At 36.5% G+C, this 14,027-nt stretch overlaps 2 protein-coding genes across 5 annotated transcripts; one reads left to right on the top strand and one right to left on the bottom strand.

Annotated features, from left to right (window-relative positions):
• Positions 1-531: 531 nt before the first annotated feature.
• Positions 532-6,566, top strand: LOC107668080 (ligand-dependent nuclear receptor-interacting factor 1-like). Of its 2 annotated transcripts, none has more exons than XM_016459850.1 (4): positions 532-623; positions 1,472-3,146; positions 3,242-3,472; positions 4,125-6,566. In XM_016459850.1, exons 2-4 carry the CDS (start codon positions 1,497-1,499, stop codon positions 4,974-4,976), a joined length of 2,733 nt encoding a protein of 910 aa, XP_016315336.1. In that variant the 5' UTR covers positions 532-623; positions 1,472-1,496; the 3' UTR covers positions 4,977-6,566. The 2 variants fall into 2 exon arrangements, with proteins under 2 accessions (XP_016315336.1, XP_016315335.1); XM_016459849.1 differs by having other exon boundaries at positions 532-667.
• Positions 6,567-8,917: 2,351 nt separating this feature from the next.
• On the bottom strand, positions 8,918-10,876 carry LOC107668090 (tumor necrosis factor receptor superfamily member 14-like). 3 transcript variants are annotated; one of them, XM_016459871.1, is made up of 6 exons: positions 10,547-10,627; positions 10,330-10,390; positions 9,595-9,720; positions 9,341-9,496; positions 9,161-9,245; positions 8,918-9,079 (listed from the first exon to the last, which is right to left on the bottom strand). In XM_016459871.1, exons 2-6 carry the CDS (start codon positions 10,361-10,363, stop codon positions 9,019-9,021), a joined length of 462 nt encoding a protein of 153 aa, XP_016315357.1. In that variant the 5' UTR covers positions 10,364-10,390; positions 10,547-10,627; the 3' UTR covers positions 8,918-9,018. The 3 variants fall into 3 exon arrangements, with proteins under 3 accessions (XP_016315357.1, XP_016315358.1, XP_016315359.1); XM_016459872.1 differs by having other exon boundaries at positions 10,330-10,436; positions 10,547-10,594; XM_016459873.1 differs by lacking the exon at positions 10,330-10,390 and having other exon boundaries at positions 10,547-10,876.
• Between the last annotated feature and the right edge of the window lie 3,151 nt (positions 10,877-14,027).

The following is a 14,027-nucleotide window of genomic DNA, read 5'->3' as shown; positions in this document are numbered from 1 at the left end:
TTAGTCAGCTGAGCAGGAATTCATTTGTTGGAGAATACAAGCCTCTTAATATAAAGGTTTTGTTGTTCTGGTAAGTACTATGTGTGGAATAATAACTGCAATGAATTAAACCCTTTGAGAAATATTATCTTGTCTTACAATATCTTGCATTAGTAATTTATATATTTATTTATTTTTTGCTTTTGCCTTTGTTCAATTTTCCAACATTTCTGTGTTCTTTTCTTTCCTTGTTTCTTGTCTTTAATTTGTTCTGTCTCTCTCTTATTGGCTCTTTTTCACTTGTGCTTGTTATCTTTTTAGTTCTTTCGATTTCAGTTTTCCTTTTCCTTTAATTTCGTACATTTTTCTTTTCCGTTTCATTCATTCATTCATTATTCAGCCCATTTGCTCTGCCTCGTTTAGTTCTTTCCCTTTTCCTCATTTATTATTTTCTCCTTTCTCTCTTTTGCCTTGTTCATTCGTTCCCCCCCACCCCCACCTTTTTGTCTTCCTTCCTTTACGGTTCAGGTGTCTTTTATTTTGATAAACGTATTTCCGGTTTGAGTATTACATCCTGTAAAGGGAGCCGTTTTCAAGTTGCTGGATAAAATTGAACGATGCGCTAAATAAAATATCGACAACAGGTATTTCTTAAGGTGTAATGCCTACAGATATTCATGATGGAGAGGTAAGTTTATCAACTCTGCGTCTACGCGTTAACAACCGTGTGTGTTCTTGTTCGATCGTTGTAAGCTTGTCCAAAATGGCGAGTGTTTTGGTGACTTGTCGCGAGCGTTTATGTTACCTCCGAAAACGCGCAAAACCGAACACATTTGAAAAGGATGCACGTAAATTAGATGACAGCTGACAGATGTGATAAATATTCAAATTTGTTTAATGTCTACAGTTTTACACTTGACGAAGTACTATGTGTTTCTTCCATTATTTATATTTTTTTAATCATTAATTGAATCCATGTATTCATATGACACTTGTCAGCACAGAGAATTCTACAGGTAAACATTTTTTAAATAATGCAAATCATAAGCGTAAATTATTATTCACAAATTTGTGATCTGTAAGATTTCTAAAATGTTTTTGGAATAAGTCTCTTATGATCTCCAAACCTGTATTTATTTGATAATAATAATAATAATAATAATACAGTAGAAACAGTAATACTGTATTCACCCAATATAAAAAATAACTGTTCCATATTTTAATGTAAATTATTCCCAGCAATTACTCCAGTCTTCATTGTTGCATGATCATTCAGAAATCATTCTAATATGATAATTTGGTGCTCAAGAAACATTTCTTATCATGATCAATGTTGAAAACTTTATGTAAATGTAAAATAATGTTTAACTGTATGTGTGTTTGTATTTATATATACAGTGTATATATATATATATATATATATATATAAAATAGTATTTTCACAGAATATTAAAGATAATTTTGATGTATAATTTTTTTCTTCATCTTTTAGTGGAACAGGAGTCTATTACCAAGCAATGCCTGCAGTGGGACCCGATGGGAAAAACGTCATGAAGTTAATTCCTGTCCAGAAAGTAAATGGACAGTTTTATCAGACACCATTTAGTACAGAAAGAGACAGTGTGGATGTACAACTGAAAGCCTATGCAAAACCGGTTCATCCACCTGCTGCTGCTTCATCTCAAACACAGATGCGGCTTCCCTCCCTTCAGACCATAGCAGATGGACGGTATGTCCTAAAAGCCCTGCCGCAGGTCGGAACTGTATCTAACGCTGTCAAAACTCAACATGGTGGAACTAATGACCTCATTATTCACAATCCACAGCCAGTGCATGTTCCTCTTTCAACACAATCGCTTTCCCAGTATTCAGTCCAGTTACCTCCTCAGCCCAATGGACAGGGCATGGTGGCAGTCCAAATGTTGCCTGTTACCATTAAATCACCTGTTCTCCCAAACGGTCATTTCCTGCAGATCCCTCCGAATGCGAAAGTTAGGACTCTGCCAGCCACTGCGCTCCCACAGTCCATCAAATGCCGGATAATGAACTCTGTGAGTAACACCGCTAACCTCCAAAAGAGTCCACCAACAGTTGTGCTTGTTTCCCCTGTGAACTCTGTTAAGCTCAATTCTGACCAGCAAGTAGTTTCGGTTACAAAGCCAAGTCAAATACAGAAGACCCAGTTTCAAAATCTGCTTACAAAATTGCAAACACCTGTTTGCGTTCCTAAAACAAATGAAGAAGTGAACACTCCCTTAAAATGGGTCATCCGGGAGGGAACAGGTGCATCCGCTCCTTGCCTTGTACCTGTAATGACACCGAATGTCAACTCTGACACCATAAAAGCAGTCAAGAATGTCAACTCAGTTGGGATGGCAAATGAAATTGTGCCAAGCAAACCCACACCTCCTCAGGCCAGCCAAGAAAAGATTACCCCAGGCAAAGACAACGCCCTGGTCATGTGCAATGGGAAAGTCTACTTTGTGGCCAAGAAAAATTCAGAGATCGCCAAGGATGTGATGATCAGCGAAGGTGGGAAAAGAGGGGTTGTCAGCACCTCTCCTGCGCTGCCTGCCAGCTCCGCTCTGGGGACAAACTCTTCTAAGCAAGACCCAAAAAGAAATGTAAGTGAAATTATTGATCTCTGTGATGACGATGAGGAAACGTCCACATGTCTGGGAGGTGCCCCGGGAAATTTGCCTACACCGAGTCAAACTGAGGTGGATGAGAGCGATGAAGACTCTAATGTCATATTTGTGTCATACATTCCACCCAAGTCAGAGACTCGTGCTGGTGATAAAGTAGAGAAAGCTGCCTCCCAGAACAAATCTGAGGAAGTGCAACACACACAGACAAGCGCAAAGTCTGTCTCACAGAATGAAGGGGAAAAACCGGCACATGCGGAAATTGAAAAAGATGGTGGTCCAGATAATCCTTCAGCCAAAATGAGTGATGAGATGATGGATGAGCAGATCGAGGGAAATGAAAGAGATGAAAGCAACTTGAGCTGTCTTTCTGAAAATGTGAATATGGAGGCAGATAAAGACTTGGAGAGTGGAAGTCCACCTGAGACGAGAAGTCAAGATGATGCAGCTTTCGCTGAAACTGCCAGCGTTTTGGAAGCACCCCAGAATGTCTGTGTTCAAGCCACTTATGATACTGAAAAGGTAATAGACCAAATTTAAACATCATATTTGTTAGTTTTAATGAAATAACGTCTTTCAATAGGCTGACATTTAATGCATTCTTCTCTCTGTCTCAGGCCTATGGAAATCTAGAATCTGATCAGAGGAGTCAACCCAAGACTGACTGTGAGCTAAGAAAAGAATTTGGCATCACCTCTGATGTACAAATTTGCTTGCAAAGACCAAAGCCGACTGTGAAGCCAGATCAACTGACAGAGAGACTTTTCATAAACAAACGCACATTAGACGGCCTTCGTAAAGTGATCCAGGAGTCAAAGTTGCAGTCAAAAATACAGCAAATGATGCAGGCAAGTTACATATTCATGCATCCAAATTGTGTTGTAATTTACAGTGCATGTACATATTTCCTACATCAGTGTTGATCAGATGCTATTTTAATATATTTCCAAATCATTGTTGTTATGGTTAACTAAAACTATTAAAAAACATTTTTTGTAATTGAAATAAAGCTGTATTCAATGTAAATATAAATATTAGTTCAAAATCTTAAAAAATAGAAATGCTTCCTTAGCAACTAACTGAAATAATTGTTTAAATGTAAACTAAAATAAAAACAAAGCTTGACAGACACGACTACAAAAAAAGAAAATAAAAATGTGATGTAAAAATAAAATGTTTGAAATGTAAACTAAAATTAAACTGAAAATATAAAAATAAAAGCTAATTCAAAATTTTAATCCATGTTATAATAGTATATAAATAGTACTAAAATAGTTCAAATCTATATTGTAAATATTTCATGAACTAAATAGTTTTTCTTTTTTCTAACACGTTTCTCTCTTTCCTATCTGAAAATGAAAACTTAATTGATGGAACAAGCTATTTAAAAAATAATAAAATAAAAATTCTCACGTCAACCATTTTTTCACTTGTTTGAGGAGTTATGACTGTAGGAGTAACAGCATCGATTCATTTCATGACACTTTGTTCAATTGCTAGGTTCCCTACACAAAAATGGAGGAGGATGAAGGCCTGACGGTCAAGAGAAAAAAGCAGGAGCAGGTTGGGAGTCAAGATAATCCCTCTCGAAGTTCCACAAACATTTCACCTGCCTCTAAATGTTCAATTGTTCCCACTGAAAACAGTTTAGCTTGTCAAGAAGAGGTTTGTTCACCAACAGAATCTACAGGTGATAAAGTTCATATGCAGTCTCAAATGCCAGCAGATTGTACTGGTAACATGGGCTGTTTTACTCCCTTATCTGAACAAAAAGCCAAACAGACTTCTAGTCATACCTTATCACCTTCCTCTCAAAGGAAGACCGCACCGCGCTCTAAAAAAGGTAAGGTGTGCACGGCCTGTCCTTGTGGGACTGTTTTGGGGGCTGCAGAAGCCACTTCATCCCTCCATTCACAAGACAGACCGAGTCCATGTACTGCTGTTGAGTCACAGAAAGGGACAAAAAAAAACTGCTTAAATAAAACCCCAGAAGAGAATCGCCAACTAAAAAATCAAGATCCTGTTAAGAAAGCAGGGAGAAAACAGTCATTAAAAAATCCACATGAAGACAAAGCTCTGTTAGAAGGCTCTACTAGTGAAACCTCGCACGACATCTCACCTAATAGTTCAGTGAATATTACACCAAGTGCAGCATCAGACAACCCCAGCATGTCATTCTCGAATAAACAGCAAGGTCCCAAAATAGACACATTTCCAACACAGTCACTGTACACATTGGAGACGCTGGATGCCGAGGAGATAAAACGGCGTGAGAGAATCGAACGTTTGAAGGATCTCCTGAAGAAGAAGGAGGCTGCGCTGGAGAAGATTCAGAGGAGCATGAACATTTAGTCATGTCTCTTTGTGTTTAAAAGACTGTACGCTGCATGACAGACTGAATATGACCGGGAAAACCACCAATAAATGTACAAGAAAAAATGTATAGTTTGTACACAATGTTTATTTACTAACTGTTTTCCCTTTTTAATGTTTACCAGATCTCAGTGTCATATTATATTCAGTCTTTGGCTTCCTAAGCAATTTGTGGTGTTTGTCTTATTTATAGTTGTTTGTAGTACGTTTAAGCAGATGCCATCATAACATTTTTTACATCTTTGTATGATTTACGTGCCTTTGTCAATACTTTGTATTCTGTAGTTGAATTTGTAGTGTAAAAGCCTCATTTCATAATAAAAAAAAAAGCAATTTAGTAAATAAGTCCATGCACTTTTGGGAACCTTATTTGCTGTCTAGCTGAACCATTTTAAACTCAAGAATACTGTAAATAACATGAACATACTGGTTAAATTATTCTATTTTTATAGTCATCCATGCCTGTTAAACTCAATGAAAATGTTGCTTGTTACCTTGCTAAATTACAATTGTATGTGTTTTCATGCTTCAGATCCCTTAATCCTGTTTTGGTCAGAATTGTAGTTGTTTACTTTTTAAATTCTTAACCTCCCAGTTGTCATGCTGTTTCACACTGCTTTGTAACAAAAACATGCTGGAGTGTTATCAGATTCTTAATGGTGCAGATGATTTGAAAATGATCATCAGACACTGGATTTGCCATTAACCTTTTATTTGTAGTTATAACAGCACATTTTGAGATGCAACAAAGGTCCTGTTGTGTTATAATGGCAATATTTCGTTCAATCACCAAAAAGTTACTGGAACACCTGTTGATGAACAAGGGATATCTTCAGAATCTGTTTCCAATATTGTCAGTCTCGGTACAATGAAATGGCATGTCTTCTTTAGAGGGATTCTGTTTCACAAATGATTTAACATCCGTTCATTTTGCATTTCAAGTGTCCAGATTGGGGGAATTGATTTGGAGATGTGTTTAGGCAAACAAACACAATAGAATGTGGTTTTATTTAGGGTGATCGTTTAAGGCACACTTTTTATGTTTATGTTATGAAGCATCATACAAAAGCAATAGTTTCTAAATAATAATGCCACTTTAGAAATGTGGTAGTCACAGCCAGCCATGTTAAATGAGTATGTCCAATAACAAATGGATAAAAATGTCATGAAATAAAATACACTCTTTATAACTTATTCATAGAAATAAGGATGATTGCATATGATCTTAAAGACATGAAGCTTTATTTCCATGTGTTTATACTGTCGCTCCAAACAAGATGCATTGTAAACAATTATTTTAATGCAATATAGTGTGCAATATAGTAAGAGGCTTGCATTGTAATAGTTATTGTACACTCATATCAGTTTTTGCTAATGATCTGGGCCCGTATTCACAAAACATCTTAAAGCTAAAAGTAGCTCATAACTCGCTGATTTAGGAGAAAATCTTAAAAATAATGGGCGTGTCAATCCTAAATTTAGAACGCCTACATTTTTGCTCTAGGAGTATTTCACAAAGCATTTTAGCACTAAAACTAGCTCCTAAATCTGTGAAACGTTAGTAGTGAAGAGGACTCCTAAATCACTAAGACCAAGCCACAAACTATCCTAAAATGGCTGTTGCCGGCAATCTGCCTTGGAATGTAAACATTTTAGAAACATTTGACGATAATGAGCTTTTAAAAAGGTTTATCGCCTTTTAAAACTAGCTCCTAAATCTGCGAAACGTTAGGAGTAGTGAAGAGGACTCCTAAGTCACTAAGACCGAACCACAACTATACTAAAATGGCTGTTGCCGGCAATCTGCCTTGGAATGTAAACATTTTAGAAACATTTGACGATAATGAGCTTTTAAAAAGGTTTATCGCCTTAATTGTGGGGGTATTATGATTGTTGTAGAACTTGTCGGGGACAATTTTCCTTTGATTAGCCTATATCCTATTTTCATTAACCAGTTGGGCAAGAAGTAACCGCTCTTCTTGTGTTCAGTTTGGTTTTCTTTTACGTTTGCATGTCTTACTATCAGCCACGATTATTCTACTCTGTTAATTAAAAGGCTGTTTATATGCATATTCACAAATTGTTTACAAGAAGCATACATGTAAGAGGCTGACAATTAGCTGAACATATACTTGTTTAATTAGTGACTCTTAGCCTGCATCTTAAAATATTTATTTGAATGTGGCAACTGACATTTTTATTTTTAAACCTTTATTTGAATATGGCAACATAAAATCGTGCTCTACAATATTTCTATGTATAAATCTCTGACAGAGCCTGCCCCTATCAGCCAATCACTGTGTGCATAGTTAGTAAGAATGCTGATATCATCCATAGCAACGAGGTCAGCCCCACCCCCTTACTCTTAGCTTAAAGGGGTCCGATTATGCTTTTTCACTTTTTCAACTTTAGGTAGTCTGCAATGTTGCTGTTTGAGTATAAAAAAGATCTGCAAAGTTACAAAGCTCAAAGTCCACTTCAAAAGGATATATTTATTTAACAGAAATCACTTTTCAAAAACTACAATGAACGACTCGTTTGGACTGCAATGCATATTTTCCGGGATTTGTGATATCACAAATATCGACGAATGGGACGAGACCTGGTTGAGCTGCACTAGAGAAGGCAACGAGTGTTATCACTATGTCGGAGACACGCTAGCTTTCCCAAGGTAGACGAACTTAAAGTGGTTACAATCATCCGGGTTTAAATCGTGCTCAAATTGATTTGATTTTGATGCAATATTTTCACTGAAGCTTGCAGGCGGCTATGGTAAGGGGAACGACATTTCCCGACCAGGCACCGAGTGCTGCCAATCACAACACACACTGGCCCAGCTAACCAATCACAGCACATTTCGTATTTCAGAAGGCGGGCCTTCATTTGATACAGGAACTATTCGAGCCGTTCATGCCAGACTGGGGAGAGAGGTGTTGTAATAATGTAAAATATGTGAAAAATAATGTAGTATGAGAGCCTGTTCTAGTACATCCCCAAAACAAAATCAAGACTTTGTAAAAGAGCACAATAGGACCCCTTTAAGATTTCTCTCTTCCTTAGTAAAAGTTTGTCTCAGCAGCTTTGTGAATTGGGTTTAAGAGAAAACTCTTAGCTAAAAACTTTTACTGCTATTTAGGAGAACTCTTAGTGGTAAGATAAAATGTTTTGTGAATACGGGCCCTGATGTATATGCTCCTGTTTAATATTTTCTTGTCTAATATTACATGCATAATGACATCTTGTGTCAGGGATGTGCAGTAGACAGACACTCGTCAGCAATACTGTGCTGGTTATTACAGACAACAGCCAAAGTAACTATAAGTTTGGCTGTCAGTCAGTGATGCCCTCTGCCGGTGGAGAACAGCAATATGACAACTTCAACACCTCCAGTGGTTTCAGCGCTGGCTGGCAGTTTAGAATTCTGTAAGTAATCCAGTCATACTTATAGATTAGTGGTATAGAACTTTCATCAGAATTTCTTTCATATGGATCAATCCAAAAATAACTCAAAAGAAATCTAAAATTGAAATGAATTAATGGCATGGTAGTCTCCACAAACTGTTGCATGTATATCAGCATTTCAGAATGTGGCTACTCAAAATTATGCTACCTGTTAAGTGCCCTGCACTGAGGCTCCTGGATAAACGTCACTTTTTTCTTAGAGAAAAGACAAAAAACACTTTGAATTTGAAATGTACATTGTTTACAATGTAATGACATATTCAAAAAACAATTGTGAGGCCTTTATCAAATCAGGTCAATTAAATTAACCACACAGGGTTATATAATAACACATTTTTAGAAGTTCATCAATATATGTAAAATGACAAAAGGCTGCTGCTACAAAAAAAAAGAAAAAAAAGAAAAAAGGTTTGGACTTGGCCACGAATGAAGCTAAAATAAATTATGTGTCCACTTACCGTTATTGGCCTTCTGAACTTCAGAGAAAAAACTTCTGTAGAATTCTGCGAAGGAAGCTGCAATTAAATCTACAAGACCATATCTTTCCTTTGGCTTCTGTTCACGTTACATCTTTCTCAGGACTGCCACCTTCTGTCTGAATCTCATTTCTGGCTGCACAGCTTAAGAAAAATACCGATAATACTAAATGAATGACAGAGAGAAATTCAAATCAGACATAGCACAAATAACACTTCACTTACTCCGTCCATTTGGTGCAGTTCAGCCCTGATGGAGAATAAAACCCAGGAGCGCAGTCCACACATTCTGTATCTGATGTCTTTGTCCCTGCAAGCAGATACAGCAACCGAAAATATCAGGATTACACCTTAAAATGGGGGAAGACTTAAATATGTTAGAGACTTCTAAATTGAGAATCATACCAGGTGTTTTTGTTTCTTGTCCTGGTCTGCAAACTCTGTGTTTTTGAGCATGACGGCACAGTGCATTGGAGTAATCAATGCAGTAATATCCATCAAGCACATCACAGATGGTGTTTTTTATTGTAGTGCATTTACTCTGGCTGTAAAGGCCTTGACCTAAAAGAGCACATTTAGCAACACGTTAACATTGGCAATAGGGCAAAATTACAAATTCTGAAAGTAAAAGAAACATGCAAGAAAAAATATAAACATACTTTCAGCACAGTGTTTGCATGTGAAGCACAGATGAAGACCATTGGGTTCACTCACGAATGTTCCTGGAGGGCAGGGTTTGCATGTGGTACTTACATCTTCACTACAGTCACTGTGTACTACTGATCCTACAAACAAATATTAACACACAACTCTAAGGTGACCAAGCAATTCAAGGATCTTCTGGAAAAATAAAAACATTATGGGTCCGTGATGATGTTGATGTTCATAGATATTCATGTGATTTCATAAGTTCTCTATAGTTGTACAGTTGAGGGTGGGGTGGGAGTTAAACATGAATGCTTCTGGAGTGCAGGGATTGCCTATAGTGGCAGAATTCCCAAAGCAGCCCGTTGACCAATAACCACACAAAAAAAACACTGACAATGACCATACAAAACTAAGATGACATGCTGTACTTTGTGAATTCTTAGAACGATTTGGAAAGGTAAAAAATAAAACAAATAAATTCATCAACAGTCTCCTAACAAATGTAAGGAGGTTTCAATTGTTTGTTCCAAGTAAACAGACAGCTAAAGACATGCATTTATACTGTCGCTATGAGCAAGATGGTAAACTGCAAATTATTTTCATATAGTGCTGTACAGAGGCTTGTATTGTAATATTTATTATTAAAATCAATTTTTGATAATTCCAGATATATGTTAATATGTATTATTCAATAACCTGCATAATTGCATACAAAGAAATGCATTGTCTTTTTTGTGGTCAATTACCTGCGTCAGCAGCAGTGTGCAGTAGATACATCATCTTAACGATTTTTATAAATCATTAATCCTGCATGAAAATAGCAGATGTGGCCCAATTTCATAACTTCTGTTAACTATACTTTTGGGGTATGGTGGAGATGGGAGAAAAGGTGAAAAACGTTCTTTTCTTTATTACCACTTATCATATTTAAATGCGTTTGATGAAGTTGATGAGTAAACCTACCTGGATTGCACATTGGACAACATTCTCCATAAGCAGATGTGTATTCATTTGGACTACAAGTACTTCCAATTGAGAGAAAATGATAAAAACCTGTAAAGACACAAAATAAACAGCACTGAACCTGTAAACTCTTAATGGGTCAAATGTTTTCCCGCTCACTGCTTATTTAATGACAGTCACAGAGCACTGTCACACGATTAGTTACTGCTACAATCGCCATTTCTTCGATAGTTGCATGTTTAACCAGGCGACATGATGTCTGCTGCTAAACATTTCCATTATAATCAGATGATTGTCTTGATCACCTCTAGGCCTGTCACGATAACAACTTTTTGTCAACTTGTTTTTGTTTTTCAGATCAAAATGTATTGCCCTTTCTGTGGCATCCAATGGCTGACTTTGCCAAGATTTTGCAGTTCATGTGGGCGAGATGTAAGCTTTGTCGTAGAGAATGCCCCTAGAACAGCGGGTGATGACCAGGTGTCAGCAAACAAAACAAAAACAAGTTGACTGAAGTTTGCACGTTATAAAAAGTAATAAACTAATCAGTTACACTTGCACAATTACATTTGCAGAAAGCACATACTTTATTGTCAAAATGAGCCTAAAATGCAAAAGAATAAGCCTGATTAGAGATAGAAAAGATCCATTTCCAAATACAAAATTTGAAAAGTTTTAAATACTGTACTCATTAAATATTACTTTCGTCCATGTGCCAGTTTGTTTATAATGCCAACATATGTTAGGAAGTGTTGTCAAATCATAATAGAGAATACCAGCACAACTTGTTCCTCAGCTTGATAGATGATCAAGTGTGGGCACTGTAGTCTGCTCATTTTTCCTGAATAGATATACATTGTCTATATACATATACATATACATATATATATATATATATATATATATACACAGTGTTGGGCAAGTTACTTCCCAAATGTAATACATGATGTATTACTAGTTACTGTCTTTTAAAAGTAATTAGTTACATTACAATATTACTGTCTCTGAACTGTAATGCGTTACACTACTTTTGAGTTACTTTCACCAAAATATCCACAGAAGAATTATAAAATGCCAAAATGTAGTTTGTTGCTGCTCATTCTGCACCCAGTGGAGGGTAATGTGGTAGGTCTATATAGCATAAAATTATAAAAATCATATTTAGATGCCGGTAGGTCTACATTAATTTTACGTTGTAGTTTAGGTTAAACACAGATAAGCAGAAACCGCATTATTACATTAATAAATAACACCGGTAAATAAAGCGAAATGTTATAATGTACAAAAAACACAATACCTAGCCTATAGGCAATTTTGAACGGTTTCAGAAGAAAACAAAAACGAAAAATATAAGTTAAACAAGCCAAAACGAATTAGGCTAATCAGTGGCGGCGCTAGGGCGGGGCTTGAAGGGGCCCATCAGAAACTTGCTTAGCACCGGCACAGCCCCCCCAAGGATTTCCTAATGATGTCCCCTTATTTTTGGTGTCACTTTCATTAACATTAAAAAAAAATAAACATTAAAAAAAAATTGCCTAATATGTGGCCTATAAACGCTTAATATTACGGGGGAGGGGTCAAGCAACACAAGCAAGCAACGCGCAAACTGTGTGCAAGAGTTATGCCGGTGAACATTCACTGCCGGTCAATTCACTATAGAGAAAGTGAAAGTAAAAAAACTGACGGAGCTTTCTAACGCTGCATTAACGGCGCATATTCTGAGACAACAAGAGACAAAATTACTTCGATATAGGCTGATGATGGTATATAACTGTCTTAAATTATTCCCTTAATATTTCTCTTGTGGCCCGTATAGTGAAAAACATGAGAAGAAACGTATTTCGCGTTAAACAGGTTGTTTTTGAAAATCTGTGCACGAAATAAAGCTGCTCTTAATTTTCATTGATGACTGCAGTGTTAATAATTTTAATTATAGGCCTATAATTCAATTGTATAAATTAATAGACCTGTTTAAAAAAAACTATTAAAAAACATTTTCAATGAGGAGTAGCCTAAGCTAATAGCAAATTTTAATTATCCTCACAGCGCGCCATACGGTAATGCGCTAAAAATTATTGCGGCGCAATAATTTCATGTCATTTAATAATAAAAGTAACCTAATAATAATAATAGGCCTAATAATAAGAAGAATGTAACAGGCCTACATTACTTGGAAATGCTAAATCCTCTTAATATTGCCAATTTTTGATGCTTTGTTTTGACAACATCTCTGGCTATCATCGACACATGATACGACGCATCTCAGCACGGCCACTGTGTGGAAATAGTTGTATGAATTGTCGGCACTTTCTTTATCTACTGTAAAAAATTGTTAGAATTTACCATGTTTTCCTGCCAGTTGGCATTGAGAGTGACTGACATTTGATGGTCAGAAAAAAATACTAAATAGATAAAAATAAAATTTAAAAAATCCCTACTTTCTCTCTTTTCTATGTGCGTTCATAAATTGTATTAATTTGTAAGTATCATATTTGGCAGTTGGCATTAAAGTTATATCACTAATAACAGTGGCACATGAGAAGTTTATACCACAGAAAAAAAAAATCTAAAATATGCCTTTTTCGAGGCTGCTGTATATAAAAAACACAAGGTGGCTGAATTTGTATGCTGAAGCTTATAGGCGTTCATTATTTTCACTCAATTTAATTAGTTTTTTAGCACCTCCTCTGAAGCAATGCTGTGTGTGCGTGAGGCGCCGGCGCGATCGAACAGCGGAAACAAACAATAACCAAATATTCCGTCATCTTTGGTCATACAGATCATTCGAAACGGCAATGTGTTTACTTCATTTCTGTCATCTCGGTTTCCTTTCCGTGGACTTTCGCAGAGCGCCGCGCCACACAAATAGCCTATGAACCAAACTCAGCAGCATATCTCTCAGTCTTTTCCTTTCGTTTAGTTAATCTGTTAATTAGGCTAAGTCAAATATTTCGCATATTCATTCATTTTACATAGGCCCTATAGACTATGATTGAACAAAAACAGATTTTGTTATTTTTAGTTAAACTTAATTTTTGTTGCTTGTCTGCGCTCGTCCGCCGCCTTTTTCTCTTCTCTGACCCTGCAGCTCTCTCCGATAGCTTAGTGGCACCAGTCCAGGTGTTTCCAGGTTTTACTCGTGCTATTTCTCCATGTTGAGAGTTTGGTGTCGCACATATTGCTAAGCATTCTTATCCCTTTCTTCGATAAACTGAAAATAACAGGAGTGTGTCCATGTCACAAATGTAGAATCTGTCTCTGCAGTCATCTCAACCATCTAATTCCAGCAACAGAAGATAGACAAACTATTTTACCCGCTGATTTTTTTCTCTGGTGCTGTTTTGCGGTGTTGGTAAATTCAACATGCACTTAATTTAGAGTTAAAATATGTTGTTGTAACTTGCGTTACTGAGATTGTAACGAGTAATAATATTACCCAAATTTTATTAGTAATGCGTTATATTACTGCGTTACAGCAAAA

The sequence above is a fragment of the Sinocyclocheilus anshuiensis genome, unplaced genomic scaffold (genome assembly GCF_001515605.1).
Source record: "Sinocyclocheilus anshuiensis isolate Anshui unplaced genomic scaffold, SAMN03320099.WGS_v1.1 scaffold1024, whole genome shotgun sequence".
NCBI classification, from domain to species: domain Eukaryota; kingdom Metazoa; phylum Chordata; class Actinopteri; order Cypriniformes; family Cyprinidae; genus Sinocyclocheilus; species Sinocyclocheilus anshuiensis.
Note: the sequence above shows the minus strand (reverse complement) of the source record. Positions and strands in the feature narration are given on the sequence as shown.